At 40.2% G+C, this 13019-nt stretch overlaps 2 protein-coding genes across 4 annotated transcripts; both read left to right on the forward strand.

Moving 5' to 3' along the window:
* Nucleotides 1-151: 151 nt before the first annotated feature.
* On the forward strand, nucleotides 152-2491 carry si:ch211-286b5.5 (uncharacterized protein LOC100003596 homolog). Its single transcript, XM_044028406.1, has 2 exons — nucleotides 152-363; nucleotides 2365-2491. The coding sequence occupies exons 1-2, from the start codon at nucleotides 274-276 to the stop codon at nucleotides 2488-2490; spliced, it is 216 nt and encodes a 71-aa protein (XP_043884341.1). The 5' UTR covers nucleotides 152-273; the 3' UTR covers nucleotide 2491.
* A 1702-nt stretch (nucleotides 2492-4193) lies between these two features.
* On the forward strand, nucleotides 4194-12810 carry si:ch211-286b5.4 (afadin- and alpha-actinin-binding protein B). 3 transcript variants are annotated; one of them, XM_044028408.1, is made up of 13 exons: nucleotides 4194-6280; nucleotides 6375-6426; nucleotides 6571-6680; nucleotides 7130-7198; nucleotides 7291-7414; nucleotides 7511-7589; nucleotides 7682-7802; nucleotides 8230-8383; nucleotides 8475-8578; nucleotides 8657-8818; nucleotides 10133-10247; nucleotides 10355-10523; nucleotides 10639-12810. In XM_044028408.1, exons 1-13 carry the CDS (start codon nucleotides 6269-6271, stop codon nucleotides 10733-10735), a joined length of 1368 nt encoding a protein of 455 aa, XP_043884343.1. In that variant the 5' UTR covers nucleotides 4194-6268; the 3' UTR covers nucleotides 10736-12810. The 3 variants fall into 3 exon arrangements, with proteins under 3 accessions (XP_043884343.1, XP_043884344.1, XP_043884345.1); XM_044028409.1 differs by having other exon boundaries at nucleotides 10364-10523; XM_044028410.1 differs by having other exon boundaries at nucleotides 4194-6271.
* Nucleotides 12811-13019: the final 209 nt, after the last annotated feature.

A 13019-nucleotide genomic window follows, 5' to 3' on the forward strand; every position in this document is an offset into this window, starting at 1 on the left:
CTGTTGAAGGTCACAATTTAACTTCCTGTTCTGCTCTCTAGGAAACTCATAATAATGATCAGCGTGTACGAGGGGGCGTGTCGTCTGGTTCACGTTTCAATTGACAAGCTCAGGGCCCAATAGAATGGCTGGGTGACGCAGAGGGGGCGGGCCACTTGGTGACCACTGTTTCCCCTCGGGTTTAGGGTTTGGTTTTAGTGCAGTTGGGGACTTAATTATTTTTCGCTCGGTCCTGCGCGGTTGTCTTAAACAGTCCTAAAATCAGCCATCATCATGTCCAACAACAACGCCAGCAACAACTTAATTATCGCTCAGAGGGCCGTGAAGCAGCTCCGGTTAGAGGCCAGTATCCGGAGAATCAAGGTACGAGCCCCTCAACATTGACACACAAACACGGAAGACAGCAAGGCGTTGAATGGCGGAGATTGAAAAACTCTTGTTGTCACGACAGAGTTTTCGCAGTTTTGTTTCTCGGGGGGAAGGACAAGTGTTGTACAAAGTTACACTAAGGGCACACAGTGGCTCCCGGGCGGGGTAAAGCGCAGATACCAGTGGGAACAAGTTTGTTCCGTGTTGTCGCCGTCGCCGTCTGTTTTGGGAAGTCGCAGCCGCTGTAAAGTGCGTGCGAACCCACAGAAGTGTCACTCGTGTTTGTCAAAGTTCCACTTCGTCTGTAGTGTCAGTTATGTGAAAGACACAGGTGAGCAGCATTTTACTGTGAATACGAGACAACGCGGATGCATGCGTTGCACAGCTGCTTGCAAATGTTATGCAAAAACAACAACAACCCAAAACAAAACACAAGTGTCAGTTTTAGTCCACGTAACAGTTTGACGTCAGGTCATGTCAAGTGGCTCAAGCTGAAAATAACATCGACATTTTGCCACATTTAGCTTCAAACAATGTTTAAAAAAGTGTATTTTAACGCTAACGTTTTCCTCATTCACCCCAAAATTTGTTAACTTACATGCATTAAAAAGTTGAATCTAAATATTAAATGTGACACCTAAATGTTAAATATTACATCTAAATGTTAAATATTACATCTAAATATTAAATGTTACACATAAATATTAAATCTAAATATTAAATGTTACACCCAGATGTTAAATATTAAATCTAAATAGTACATTTTACACCTAAATGTTAAATATGAAATCTAAATATTACATGTTAAATATAAATGCTAAATCTATATGTCAAATATAAATGTTAAATATAAATATTATATTTAAATCTAAATGTTACATATAAATATAAATGTTCTGGGTAAAACTAAATATTTAGCTAATATGCAAATTCACACATCCGGTTACCGGAAGCTCCAACATAAAAGCTTGAGATGGTCAGACTTTGAGTTTATATATTTATTTATAGATATAATATTTAACATTTAGGTGTAACATTTAACATTTAGACCTAACTATTTAATATATGCACAAGTGAACAAATATTGGCGTAAATGTAAACAAAAGCTTTTAAAAAAATTCACAACACTTTCTTAAACACTTTGGAGCTAAATGTGTCAAAATGTTAACATTATTTAAAGCTTGAGCCACTTTGCAAACGGCACCTCATAACCATAAGTCACCATCACAACTGTAACTACTTATTATTCTATTGTAAGGATATGAACTTTTGACAGGCAAAAAGTGAAGAATCAAATGGCAGATTCTGTGATTTGCTAATTTAAATGTTTTAAATCATTCAGTCCTGATTTCTCATTGACTGTAAATTCTCCCAAACATTTTATATAAGGACCTATTTTTTGAATATAAACAAACCATTGCCTCCTACTTCACCAAATAAAATAAATGCATAATATAACTGATAATATATATACATATATTTGACTATTTTTACTGCCATATCTGTAACTTTTACTGTGGATTTAAAACGTTTTTTTTTTTGTCAATTTAAAGATACCTCGTACGTACGCTTTGTTGATACTGACCACACCATTTCTAAATCACCTGTATGAAAACATCAATCATCATAATGAACCGTCATGCAGGTAGACAGGTTGGTGAGAGACAGATTACTACAGCAAATCAATCCAGTCCAAATTAATTTATTGGTCATATTTATTACTGTATTGTAAAGGTTACAGACGCCTGATTTGTTTTCTTTTATTTCCACACAGCTGGTTGCACGTCAAAGCCAACATGTGTGATTATGGTCATTTTACTCACGCTGTTGCAGGAAGCCGGCAAATCAGTGTCATAGGCTATATCCCACATTGTTAAATTGTTGAAATGTGATGTAAAAGGCTGCACATTTCTTATTAGTGACCCAAAGGAAATCTCACAATCACAATCTTATCTGTGACATACACACACACTGCCATCATGTCTGGCTCTGCAGGTGTCGCAGGCTGCTGCTGAGCTGAGAAACTTCTGTCTGCAGAATGCCTCCAAGGATCCTCTCCTGATGGGGGTTCCTTCCAGTGATAATCCCTTTAGACCACCAAAGTCCTGCTCCCTGTTCTGAGGTAGGCCTGCCTTTTTATCGTGGAGGGACCAGCTGGGGAGATAAGCTGTATCATTGATAATACTAGGGACGACTGTAACTACACCTTCACATTCAGTTTAGAATACCTTAAAACACCTTAAATCAGGGAGGCACTATAGAACCCCAAAGGCCACCAAGGTTTCTGAGACCCCGTTCAGACCTTGTGTTGGGGCCAGCATCGTTTTGCATGCTCTACATCTTCCTCTCCATTTTTTGTATATTTCTGTGACAGTGTTTTACATGTGTATGAAGACATTTTCTCGGAAACGACACTGTGTTTTTGGAAAGCTTTTCAAGCATGAAAAAGACAAGAAAGTTAACTGTTTCAGTGTGGATAAAGCCTAAGAGATCCAATTGGGTCTGAACACACCCAATGTGTCCACATCCTTAGGCGGTTTAGGCTCACTCAAATGCAACCTGTCCCTGGATGCATGAAAAGCTGCCACCTCAGCTCATGTCCTCTGACTTGATGCAGTATTACAGTGTTTTCCAAGGGTGTAGGTTTGCATATGGAGGGTGGGGACATGTCCCCACCAATATTTATATAAAGCCAGATTGTCCCTACCAATATTAGAGACAGGGCCCATGTGTGGGAATGCTGTGAGAGGAGAGCGACAGTGAGCGAGCGGATTTTTACGAGCATCGCTGAATGCATCACACAGAAATATCAAGTGAAGGAGGAGACGGGAGAGAGCTATACCTAAAGCATCCCCACCAGTCTTGTAACCAAACCTACGCCCTTGGTATTCTCACACCTATATGGTTTGTAGCCACCACTACAATGCAAACACTGATTGCCACATTTCACAGTTCAAATTTCATTTCATCTTACAGCTGTGGTAGTACCGCTTTGATTCTCTCTGCCTGTCTTTTGCACAGACACACACACGCATGAACAGTAGACACAACTGTACAGTCAGACAGGGTAAAAAACAAAATAACAAATTATTAGATATAATAACACACTTTTTGTCAATCAAACAATTGCATAATTGTTTCAGATGCAATTTAAATGAAATCAAATTATGTATCAATTACAGCTGTGCAAAACCAATGAATTTAATAATTACTTTACTAAATAGGCGATATTTGTTGAATATTATTTTTGATAAATGATAAAATTCCTCTGTGTAGATTGTTAAAGGAATACTTCACATATTTAGCTTTGTATTACTAGAATAGGGGTATTATTTTTGAAAAATTGTGGTTCCCAACCTCAGTTTCCCCTGAGTCGTAAACAGTGTCCGCCATCTTTGCTAACACTAACAGGACCAAGTGTCACTGGTGGGCACGGAACAAAGAAAAGAATGATGATGAAGATATATTATAACTCAGGGGAAACTGAGATTGGGAAGCACACTTTTTTCACAAATGCTACCCTTATTCTAGTAATACAAAGCTAAATGCAAATCAGTAAAGTATTCCTTTAACAAAATTTTAATGGTTCTAGCCACAATGGTGTTTTCCTGTCAGTGAGACAGACCTTTTCACAATTTGTTGTTTTTACTAGTGTATGAACCGTCTTTCACTGTCCTCCACAGAAAGAAACCTATGAAGGCTTTCTTCGCTTCTACGTGTTTCTGTGGATCCACCAGCTCTTCTTGGGATGATACAACATGGGAATGATGGATGACAGGGACAGAGGGATGGACAGATGGGGGTGGGGGGTGGTTGGGGTGGGTTTGAGGGTTGGGGGCGGGGTCCATTGTGTTTGCCAGAACTAATGGTATCATAACTCGCATCTGTTACATTAAAGCAGGGCCAAACTCTACACGTTGGTATTGACACTAGCCTGACTAATGATTAAGCTGGTCTTGGTTTACCTAGTGCTTAACACGTCCAGTCTCCATTTACTGCAAGGCAGTCCATGTGACAGACCACTGAAAGTATAACTTCCTCCTGTATTCTGTGTGGTACAGGCAAATAATTAACACTTATTAAACCAAGTGCAGAATATATACACACGCACACACAGTGGAGTGCAATTTTTCATTCACTTGAATTGGGGACAGTATCTTATCTTCACAAAACAGAAACACTGTGCATGTGGCCAACTAATGTACTGATCACTACTGAGCTAAAACGGATGGGTGTTTGATGCTACTCTTATATTTGTGTTGAATGTAAAGCTGTTACTACTATTCTACAACAACATTGAGCAGACTTTTAATCCTTTCAGTGCAGGGCATGTGATTGTTGATTAACCATTCACCCCGCCCTTCTGTACATACTGAACAGCTTGTCAAAGGTTGCTTCTCTGTTCATGTCTTTTAATTTAAGAAAATAATAATAAAACACATCAAGGCCTCACACTATTTGGACTGATAAACCGGTTTGAATATTTGTATTTAATGGATAGTGCTGCAGTGACTTGTTGCATTAACTTATTTCCAAGCTGAAATCTTGCTCCAATCAACCAAAATTGTCACTACTGTTGGTAATTCTTTTTCTTAACATTGCTTCTGTGGGCAGCCTTGTTTGATTAAATTAATTTTGAACACATTGAATGTGGTATGTGCTTTTTAAATATCAGTGCTTTTGTTGAAATTAACAATGTCAAGTGTCTTTTTCTTTTAAAAGGTACAGTGTGTAGGATTTAACGTATTTTGTGAAATTGCATGTTGCAGCTGATTATCGCTCACCTCACCCTTCCTACTCAAGCATGTAGTAGAACCTATGATAGCCTGAAGTTATCTTCAAAACTCAAAATGGTGTTTAAAAAAACACACCATTTTATATTCCATTTCTGCCAAATGGAAACGTATTCACCAAAATCTTCCACACTGTGCCTCTCTGGGTTCTTTGATTTCCAGAGAAATACGAATGTGCTGACTGGGTTTAGATTAAACTCCAGTGAAGTGAATGTAGATGTAAATGCAGTGTGAAATGTTTCTCTCTGTAAGTCTGAAAAACAAACAAACTGTAATAGAACAGAGATCTTAGACAACACTGCTACAATAAATGTTAACTGGTTGACCTCTAGACATGAAATGGCTTAATTAATGTGGTTTGTTGATCTATAATGGGCTTTTAAGTGATGATAGATTGCAGTTTGGGGCTCCCATGACTCTGGAAGTCACAACGTGGGAACATAGCTTAAGTGGAAGAGAATACATGAATATTTCTTGTCCTTTGACTTAAAAGCCATCAGTTATGGATGATTAGCCGACTCACAAGAAGAATATGCAAACAACATCGCTTTATGTCTCAATGTGAACATAGTATGAATTGAATGCCTGTCAAAGGAGCCTGTGTCAGGACGTCTAACTTCGCTGTCACTTCACTGATGTGTCATATAACACATTACTCCCATTAGTGACTTTAAATTAAACTAATATATTACTTTAAAGAAACTGCAATTTGTTTTGAGCTTGCTTAATTTCTTCTTTTGAAATAGTTCATCTCTGAGAATTTTGAAATTGGATGTGGTTTTACACACCACAGAAGTGTTTTTTGTATGCTGATCTAAAAATAAAATCACCTTAACTCTCTTTGGGGATTATTAGGTCTTCCCCTCCCATCATGCATATGTTTTGTTATGAAACAACCCAATATAATTATAATCGAAAACCCCTTAGTTTGGTTGGAAGCAGATCAACTGTACCATTTCAAACCATGTGATGCTTCCATCTTCTAAGCTTTTGTCTGTGGTAATTAGTGGAAGTGCCATCACCTGGCAGTGAAAGAGGAAGAACCTGTCTGAGGAAGGGAAGATAAGGTCGTACAAACATCCCTGTGAACTGATCCTTTGTTACCAATGGTGTGTGAGGTGAGTGAGGTTTGCCATTTTAATTATTGAAGCAAAACATTAGCACAGAAAAGAAGCTTGGTAAACTATATCCCTTTGTCCCATCTGCATCCAGATGGCTTCTAGGTTTGGCCTGAGTAGAGTTGGGAGACACCAGGAGTATTCAGGTACATACCAATTAAACTAAACTGCTCAAAACACTGCAGACATTGATACTGGAAATAAAAGCACCCTTTTTTAGTCACATCTGGCACTTCACTCTATGACCATTTCTTTTTATAGTTTGTTTCTGCTTCTCTCCTTTCCTACAGACTCCTCTCGGCTCAGGGATCCCAGCCCCAATCCTCTGAATGAGGTCTCTCACAGTGCCTCCTGGTGGACTGACCGGGAGGAGCACAGGGAGCAGGAAGACTTACTCAGAGTGAGTTAAAAACTGGGTAAACACTCACTGGCCACCTGTTCAACTGCAGTGTTGACACAAATGTCTGTTTAACCAATGGCATGGCATCCACTTAATGCATTTACTCTTGCAGACGTGGTCAAGACGACCAAGCTTCAGAATGGGGTTAGAAAGGTGATTTCAGTGTCTTAGTATTTCAGAAACTGCTGGTTTTCTTGGATGTCAACAAACAATTATCTGGAGGGTTTAAAACATCCATTGAGCATCACTTCTCTGAGTGAAGATACCTTGTTGATGCTAGAGATCAGCGGAGAATGACCAGAATCATTTGAAATAAAAGAAAGGACACTGTCAAACCTTGACTGTCTGGCTACACTGGGTGCATCTCCTGACACTTTATTAATTGTCCTGTGTACCTAATGCTGCTAATTTATAGGATGAGGAATTTTTTTTTTTACTGATTTTTGTAGGAGCAACTGCAAGAGATGGACGAGCACGTGGCCAGACTCCAGGACATGCTGAGGTGTGAGCGAAAAAAAGTAATAAAAGAATACATGAGTACCTGACCACCTTTTTATAATAATTATACTCCCCATGCGCACACACAACTCATATTTTGTCTGCTTGCTAGTGCAACCATCTGCAGCTGCGTGGTAACCAGCTGCAGGCAGAGCTGAGGCGTCGAGAGCAACACAGCAACAGACTGAAGGAGCGACTGTCTCAGTTCACAGTCAGACACAAGGAGAAAGGAGCCTGTGAGACGCACTCATCCACACAATAGACAATCCAGCAGTTTGTGTATTTATAGTCAGAGTCCACTCAAATCTACCATCCTGCATTTTTCTGCCCAGCCATAGAGGTGCTGAACTGTCCACCTGCAGGCCGAGGCAAAAGAGAGCAGCCCATCAAGTCAATCAAGTCTGCTGCAAAGTAATTTGGATATAGTTGTTGAGCAAAATCTGATCTTTGCTTTCCTCTTTATCCATTTCCGATCATCTCCGCTTGCTTTCCCATCCTTGCAGACGTGAAGAGGCAGCACTACGTGTGATGCTGGAGCGCAGAGAAGCAGAGCTCAGAGAGGCGATGAAGCTGCGTCACAGCCTCACCACTTTGCTTCATGCACTCAGAGTCAACATGGAACAGGTAAGGAAAAGAAGAGACTTTATAACTTTTTTTTTTTAGTAATTTAGCATCATTAATACATTTTTATTGTGAATAGCATTCCATGGATACTTTTGTTTTGAAATTCTGAGAAATATCTATCTATTGCAATAGCATCATGGAATATTGTGATATAATTTTGAGCTCATCTTGGCAACCCCAAATAAATAGTTTTTTCTCTTGACTGGCCCCTACTGGCCAGATTAGATGCTCTGTGGCCCCAATGGAGTTTAAAAGCCCTGGTTTAGAGGTTTCAATTTTCACAAGTTCACATGTAGATGTTTACGTTTCTCTCAAGGTTCACTCATAAATACATGACTGTTTTCACAAGAACTTGAATCAAGTCCAAACATATTGCATCAAATCACAGCAAACCTTATCTCAAAGCATGTTAAATTTCATATAACAGACCCTTTCGGACTCTGTGGATAAGCAGGATGAGGCACCAAATGACGACAAATCCTTGTATGAAGCTGAGATGGTGCTTGGTGACCATGTGACAGGAGGAGTGGTTCAGAGTTGGAGGACGTTGCAAAGGAGACTGGGAGACATCATATCTGATGGTAACCCCACCCCGATCTTTCTGCCAAAGCCAATGATTGATATATTCAAGTTCAAGTGATTTAGTCAATATGTGGTTCCTCTTGAATGTAGGTCACACTGGTGTTGGTACTGACCATGATAAACTCTTGGCTCAGCTGGAGACTGAGCTAAGAGAGAGTCAACAGCTTGTCAGATTACAACAGCAACTGCTGCAGGTATAATTCATTGTTGTGCACCCACCCCACACACTTGCCTGCATGCATGTTAGTTGATCTTCTGGTTCCTGTCTCTAGGGGAGCATTGCCTCACCTGTCCCATCTGAACTGGCTGATTCATACTTTTTGGAAGAGTGGGAGCGTCTTCAGATGCGGTGGGCAGAGCTAAATCATCAGAGGAGAACCTTTGAAAGAGAGAGGCAGTCCTTCACAGATGCTGCCATCCGACTGAGCCGTGAGGTGAGAACACGGTGAAGCAGAGGCTGCTGTCGAAGACTGCTTGGATTATTTTGTCACAGACTTGGAGGTCCCTGCTGATAAGAAAATATAGTGGCAGGTTGAGGAAGGATTACATCAGAGGTCAGGCCGGGGATTGTAACAGCTGTTGTGAGTGGAACTGTGTGCAGTGATTAATCACAGACTGATCCTTGAGGTTATTTGCAAAATATGTCAAACTGTGGAAGTTGGCATTCAAAACAATTGCTGGACTCCACATTCAAATTATTGGATGTTGTTGCCACCTCCTCCTAGACTTGAGACAGTTTCTGAAGTAACAAGGAGCTGCACTTCCACGGTGTTCAAGCACATCACCATGTACATTTTTGTGTGTCGGCAACAGGTGGAAATTGAAATTTGGTCTGCTCCCAGAAGAGTCATAGCAGTGGAGAATTATCTCATGATGCAACAATAGAATGAGAGAGTGGGTTAATGTTGGCTGAAAATCAATTGCTTACCTGTCCTTCACTCCGTCATCTGCTTTTTACGAGTATAAGGGCCACATTGAGAAAAGAATTCACAGAACGTAAGAATAAAGTCTTAATGTATGAGAAATTAAAACTGCTGTGAATGGCCCATTGATGCATCCACTGATAACCCTGCAGTCAATCAGTTCCAGCTATTTACCCCTCCACAAAAGTAGCAATTTTCGGTGGAAAAGATGCATTTTCTTGCATATTCTTACATAGTCCTGATATTTATGACAATGTGATGCTGATGTGCCAAAAGATTAAGTATCTCCTTGTTTGTGAAACCTTTCAATTCAACAGATGTGGATTATAAACGAGGGCCTAAAGTACAATTCCACGAAATTCTCCACAGCCCCCATAACAACTCTCCTCCTCTATAACAACAGGATAGAATATTACAACTTTATTCCCGACAATATTATGACATTAAAGTTGTGAATTTACGACTTTATTCATGTAAATTCACGACTTTAATCTAGTAAATTTACAACTTTAATCTTGTAAAATTTACGACTTTATTCTCGAAAGTCTGTGAGTTTGTTTTTTCTCAATGTGGCCCGAATACTCTGCCGTAGATTTCAAATGCCTGGCTGCTCTCACTGGTCTCCTAGCATCAAATGCATCTCCACATTTTGCGTCTCTCCTTGTTGACATGTTTTTGAGGGGTAGCGAGGCCTTTTTAGTCTTCACGTTTCCATAATCTCTGCTGACACATGGTCATTCTATGACTAAATATATTTCCTACATAATGTACCTCTAATGTATAAGGATACATATTAATGTGTGAATTGTATTTTATTGTCTACAGCGCTGTGATTTTGAGCAGCAGAGGGCCCGTCTCATGAAGCAGAAGTATTTGTGTGACTCACCTCTGTTTGGCAAAGGAGTGCCAAGCAGCAAGAGAAGAGAGAGTACTGCTCTGAGTAAGTACTCATGTAAATAAAGGGTGAAATGGTAAGAAGTCAATGTTTTAATGCAGTGAAATGTTTGCACTACAAAAACCTTACAAGCATCATGCATCTAACTCTAGATTTCACAGGTTTGGGCCCCAGCAGCATATCTGGCTGTCTTCCCATTACTCCGTCGTCCACAGAGTCAGGGTCAGCTATGCTTTCTGTATTACACGAGGGGAGAGTTGGACTTCCAACTCCTAGCACTCCTGAGCTCTATGCTGCCCTCAATCTCTCACACAGCTGCAGGTCAGTCAAATTCAAACTAATTTGAGGGTTTGTTTAGAAGTTTGTTTGTGTGTGTATGTATGTATACACACACACACACACAAACACCACCTCTGGCTCTCCTTTTCTCCCTTAGATCCAGAAAGGTTGATAAGCAGTCAGAGACATGGCACAGTAGTACAGAAGGGATAGAGGACCCTCCACTGGCTTCACAATTGGACTGGTCATTTTAATACCATGTTAATTTGTTTAAAGAATCATATTGTACCTTATTTTCTCTATTTAAAATAAAGGCTAAATATATTTTTACTCCACTGCATTATTATTGTTTTCCATTCCCAGTTGGACTTAATTTGATCACAGTGAAATTTTGTGTTGCTGTTTGTTTGCTATTTCACTACAAATACATGTGCCTTCTGCTCTCAGTGGCTAACTATGACTGACTGCAGGATACAATATTTTATACTATGTAGTCACCGTTTTCTTACCTTTTTGTGTACAGCAGTGAAAAACAGTGCTGCATTACAACAGTAAAAACGGGGACAAAAGTAATAGTAGTAATAACACACGCCCTAAGGACTATTGAATCAAAATGTGGTGGTTTTTAAAGGTGGGGTAGAGTGGATTTTTTGGACTAAAAATCTGAGTTATAGAGGTCCTCCTAGTTTCTGCAGAAAGAGCCCGTCTACTTCTCCCCTCAGTCTGCCTCTGCTCAGCCGAGCAGTTTCTGTCATGTGATTGGTCAGCTACCAAGAGCATTCCTACTCTACAATCCTAAAAACAGCGCTGGCAGCTCGCGGCTAAGGTTATAGCATTTAGCAGCCTCGTTGCAGCTCCTTACATTTTGATCCAGAGTCACAAGAAACAGAAACTGAACCTCCTCCACTACAAGGCTGCAGCAGGATGTTTCACAGGTAATTATTTTTGAAATGTATTTTTGTGTATTTTCTCTATGCTTTTAGAATCCTGAACTGTGATGAGACACTTGGCTCTCCTGCTGCTCTCCTCTTCCCCCAACGTCTATATTACTGTAAAAAGGCTTTTTCATTATTCTAATTTCATTATCAGATTTGTTTTCTGCACTACTTTGTCATTATGTTGTTCTTTTTACACATCTTCATAGCTAGCTGGTGGAACTGTGAGAAAAGTAATTTAATTTGGCTCTACGAGGAAATAACAAATAAAAATCTTGAATCTATGAAATGTGTAACAGAACTTTGTGCATAACGTTATCTCTGTCCCTTCTGATGTAATGGCGAATCATTGCACACAGGTGAGAAACATCTGCTGCACAGAAGTACTGAAAATGTATCTAACATTTTGCCCACCAGTAGTAAGTAGACGGCACAATGGCAAAGATGTCGCAAGTTTTGAGGGAGCGTGCAATTGGAATGCTTGGAATGTTCATTTCTCTACCATAAGCTGTCTTCAAAGGCGATTCGGAAAATTTGGCAGTACTTCCAACCAGCCTCACAACCGCAGACCTTGTGTAACCACACCAGCCCAGGACCTCCCCATCCAGCATGTTCACCTCCAAGAATGTCGGAGACCAGCCACCCGGACTGCTGCTGCAACAATCGGTTTGCATAACCAAAGAATTTCTGCACAGACTGTCAGAAACCGTCTCAGGGAAGCTCATCTGCATGCTTGTCGTCCTCGTCGAGGTGTCGACCTGACTGCAGTTTGACGTCGTAACTGACTTGAGTGGGCAAATGCTCACAATCAATGGCGTCTGGCGCGTTGTGTGGCATCGTGTGGGTGAGTGGTTTGCTGATGGCAACGTTGTGGCTCGAGTGGCCCATGGTGGCGATGGAGTTATGGTATGGACAATGAACACAGGTGCATTTTATTGATGGCATTTTTAATTGCACAGCGATACCGTGACGAGATCCTGAGGCCCACTGTTGTGCCATTCATCCACGACCATCACCTCATGTTGCAGCATGATAATGCATGGCCCCATGTTGCAATGATCTGTGCACAATTCCTGGAAGCTGAAAACATCCCAGTTCTTGCACGGCCAGCATACTCACCAGACATGTCACCCATTGAGCATGTTTGGGATGATTCCAGTTCCTGCCAATATCCATTGAAGAGGAGTGGACCAACATTCCACATGCCACAATCAACAACCTGATCTACAACCCCCCCATAAAGCAAAACTGAACATTTCAGAGTGGCCTTCTATGGCGATTTTGTGTATATAGAAAATGTTTTAGATCTTTGAGTTCAGCTCACTAAAAATGGGAGCAAAAACAAGTGTTGCGTTCATACTTTTGTTAAGTGTATAAACAATATGATATTCAAACTTTTGACTGCTGTCTTTAATAACTACATAACTCAATACTTCTACTTTCAGTACTTGAGTAGTAAATTATAAAATAAACTTGCAATACATGAGTACAAAGAACGTTGAATACTTTAGTACTTCCACTTGAGTGTGACACTTAAAATATTTTTTTTTACTTCCTGAAACGTGTTTGAAAATATTGACACAAATCTAATTCCACCAACCTT

The sequence above is a fragment of the Solea senegalensis genome, linkage group LG6 (genome assembly GCF_019176455.1).
Source record: "Solea senegalensis isolate Sse05_10M linkage group LG6, IFAPA_SoseM_1, whole genome shotgun sequence".
Classification (NCBI taxonomy): Eukaryota; Metazoa; Chordata; class Actinopteri; order Pleuronectiformes; family Soleidae; genus Solea; species Solea senegalensis.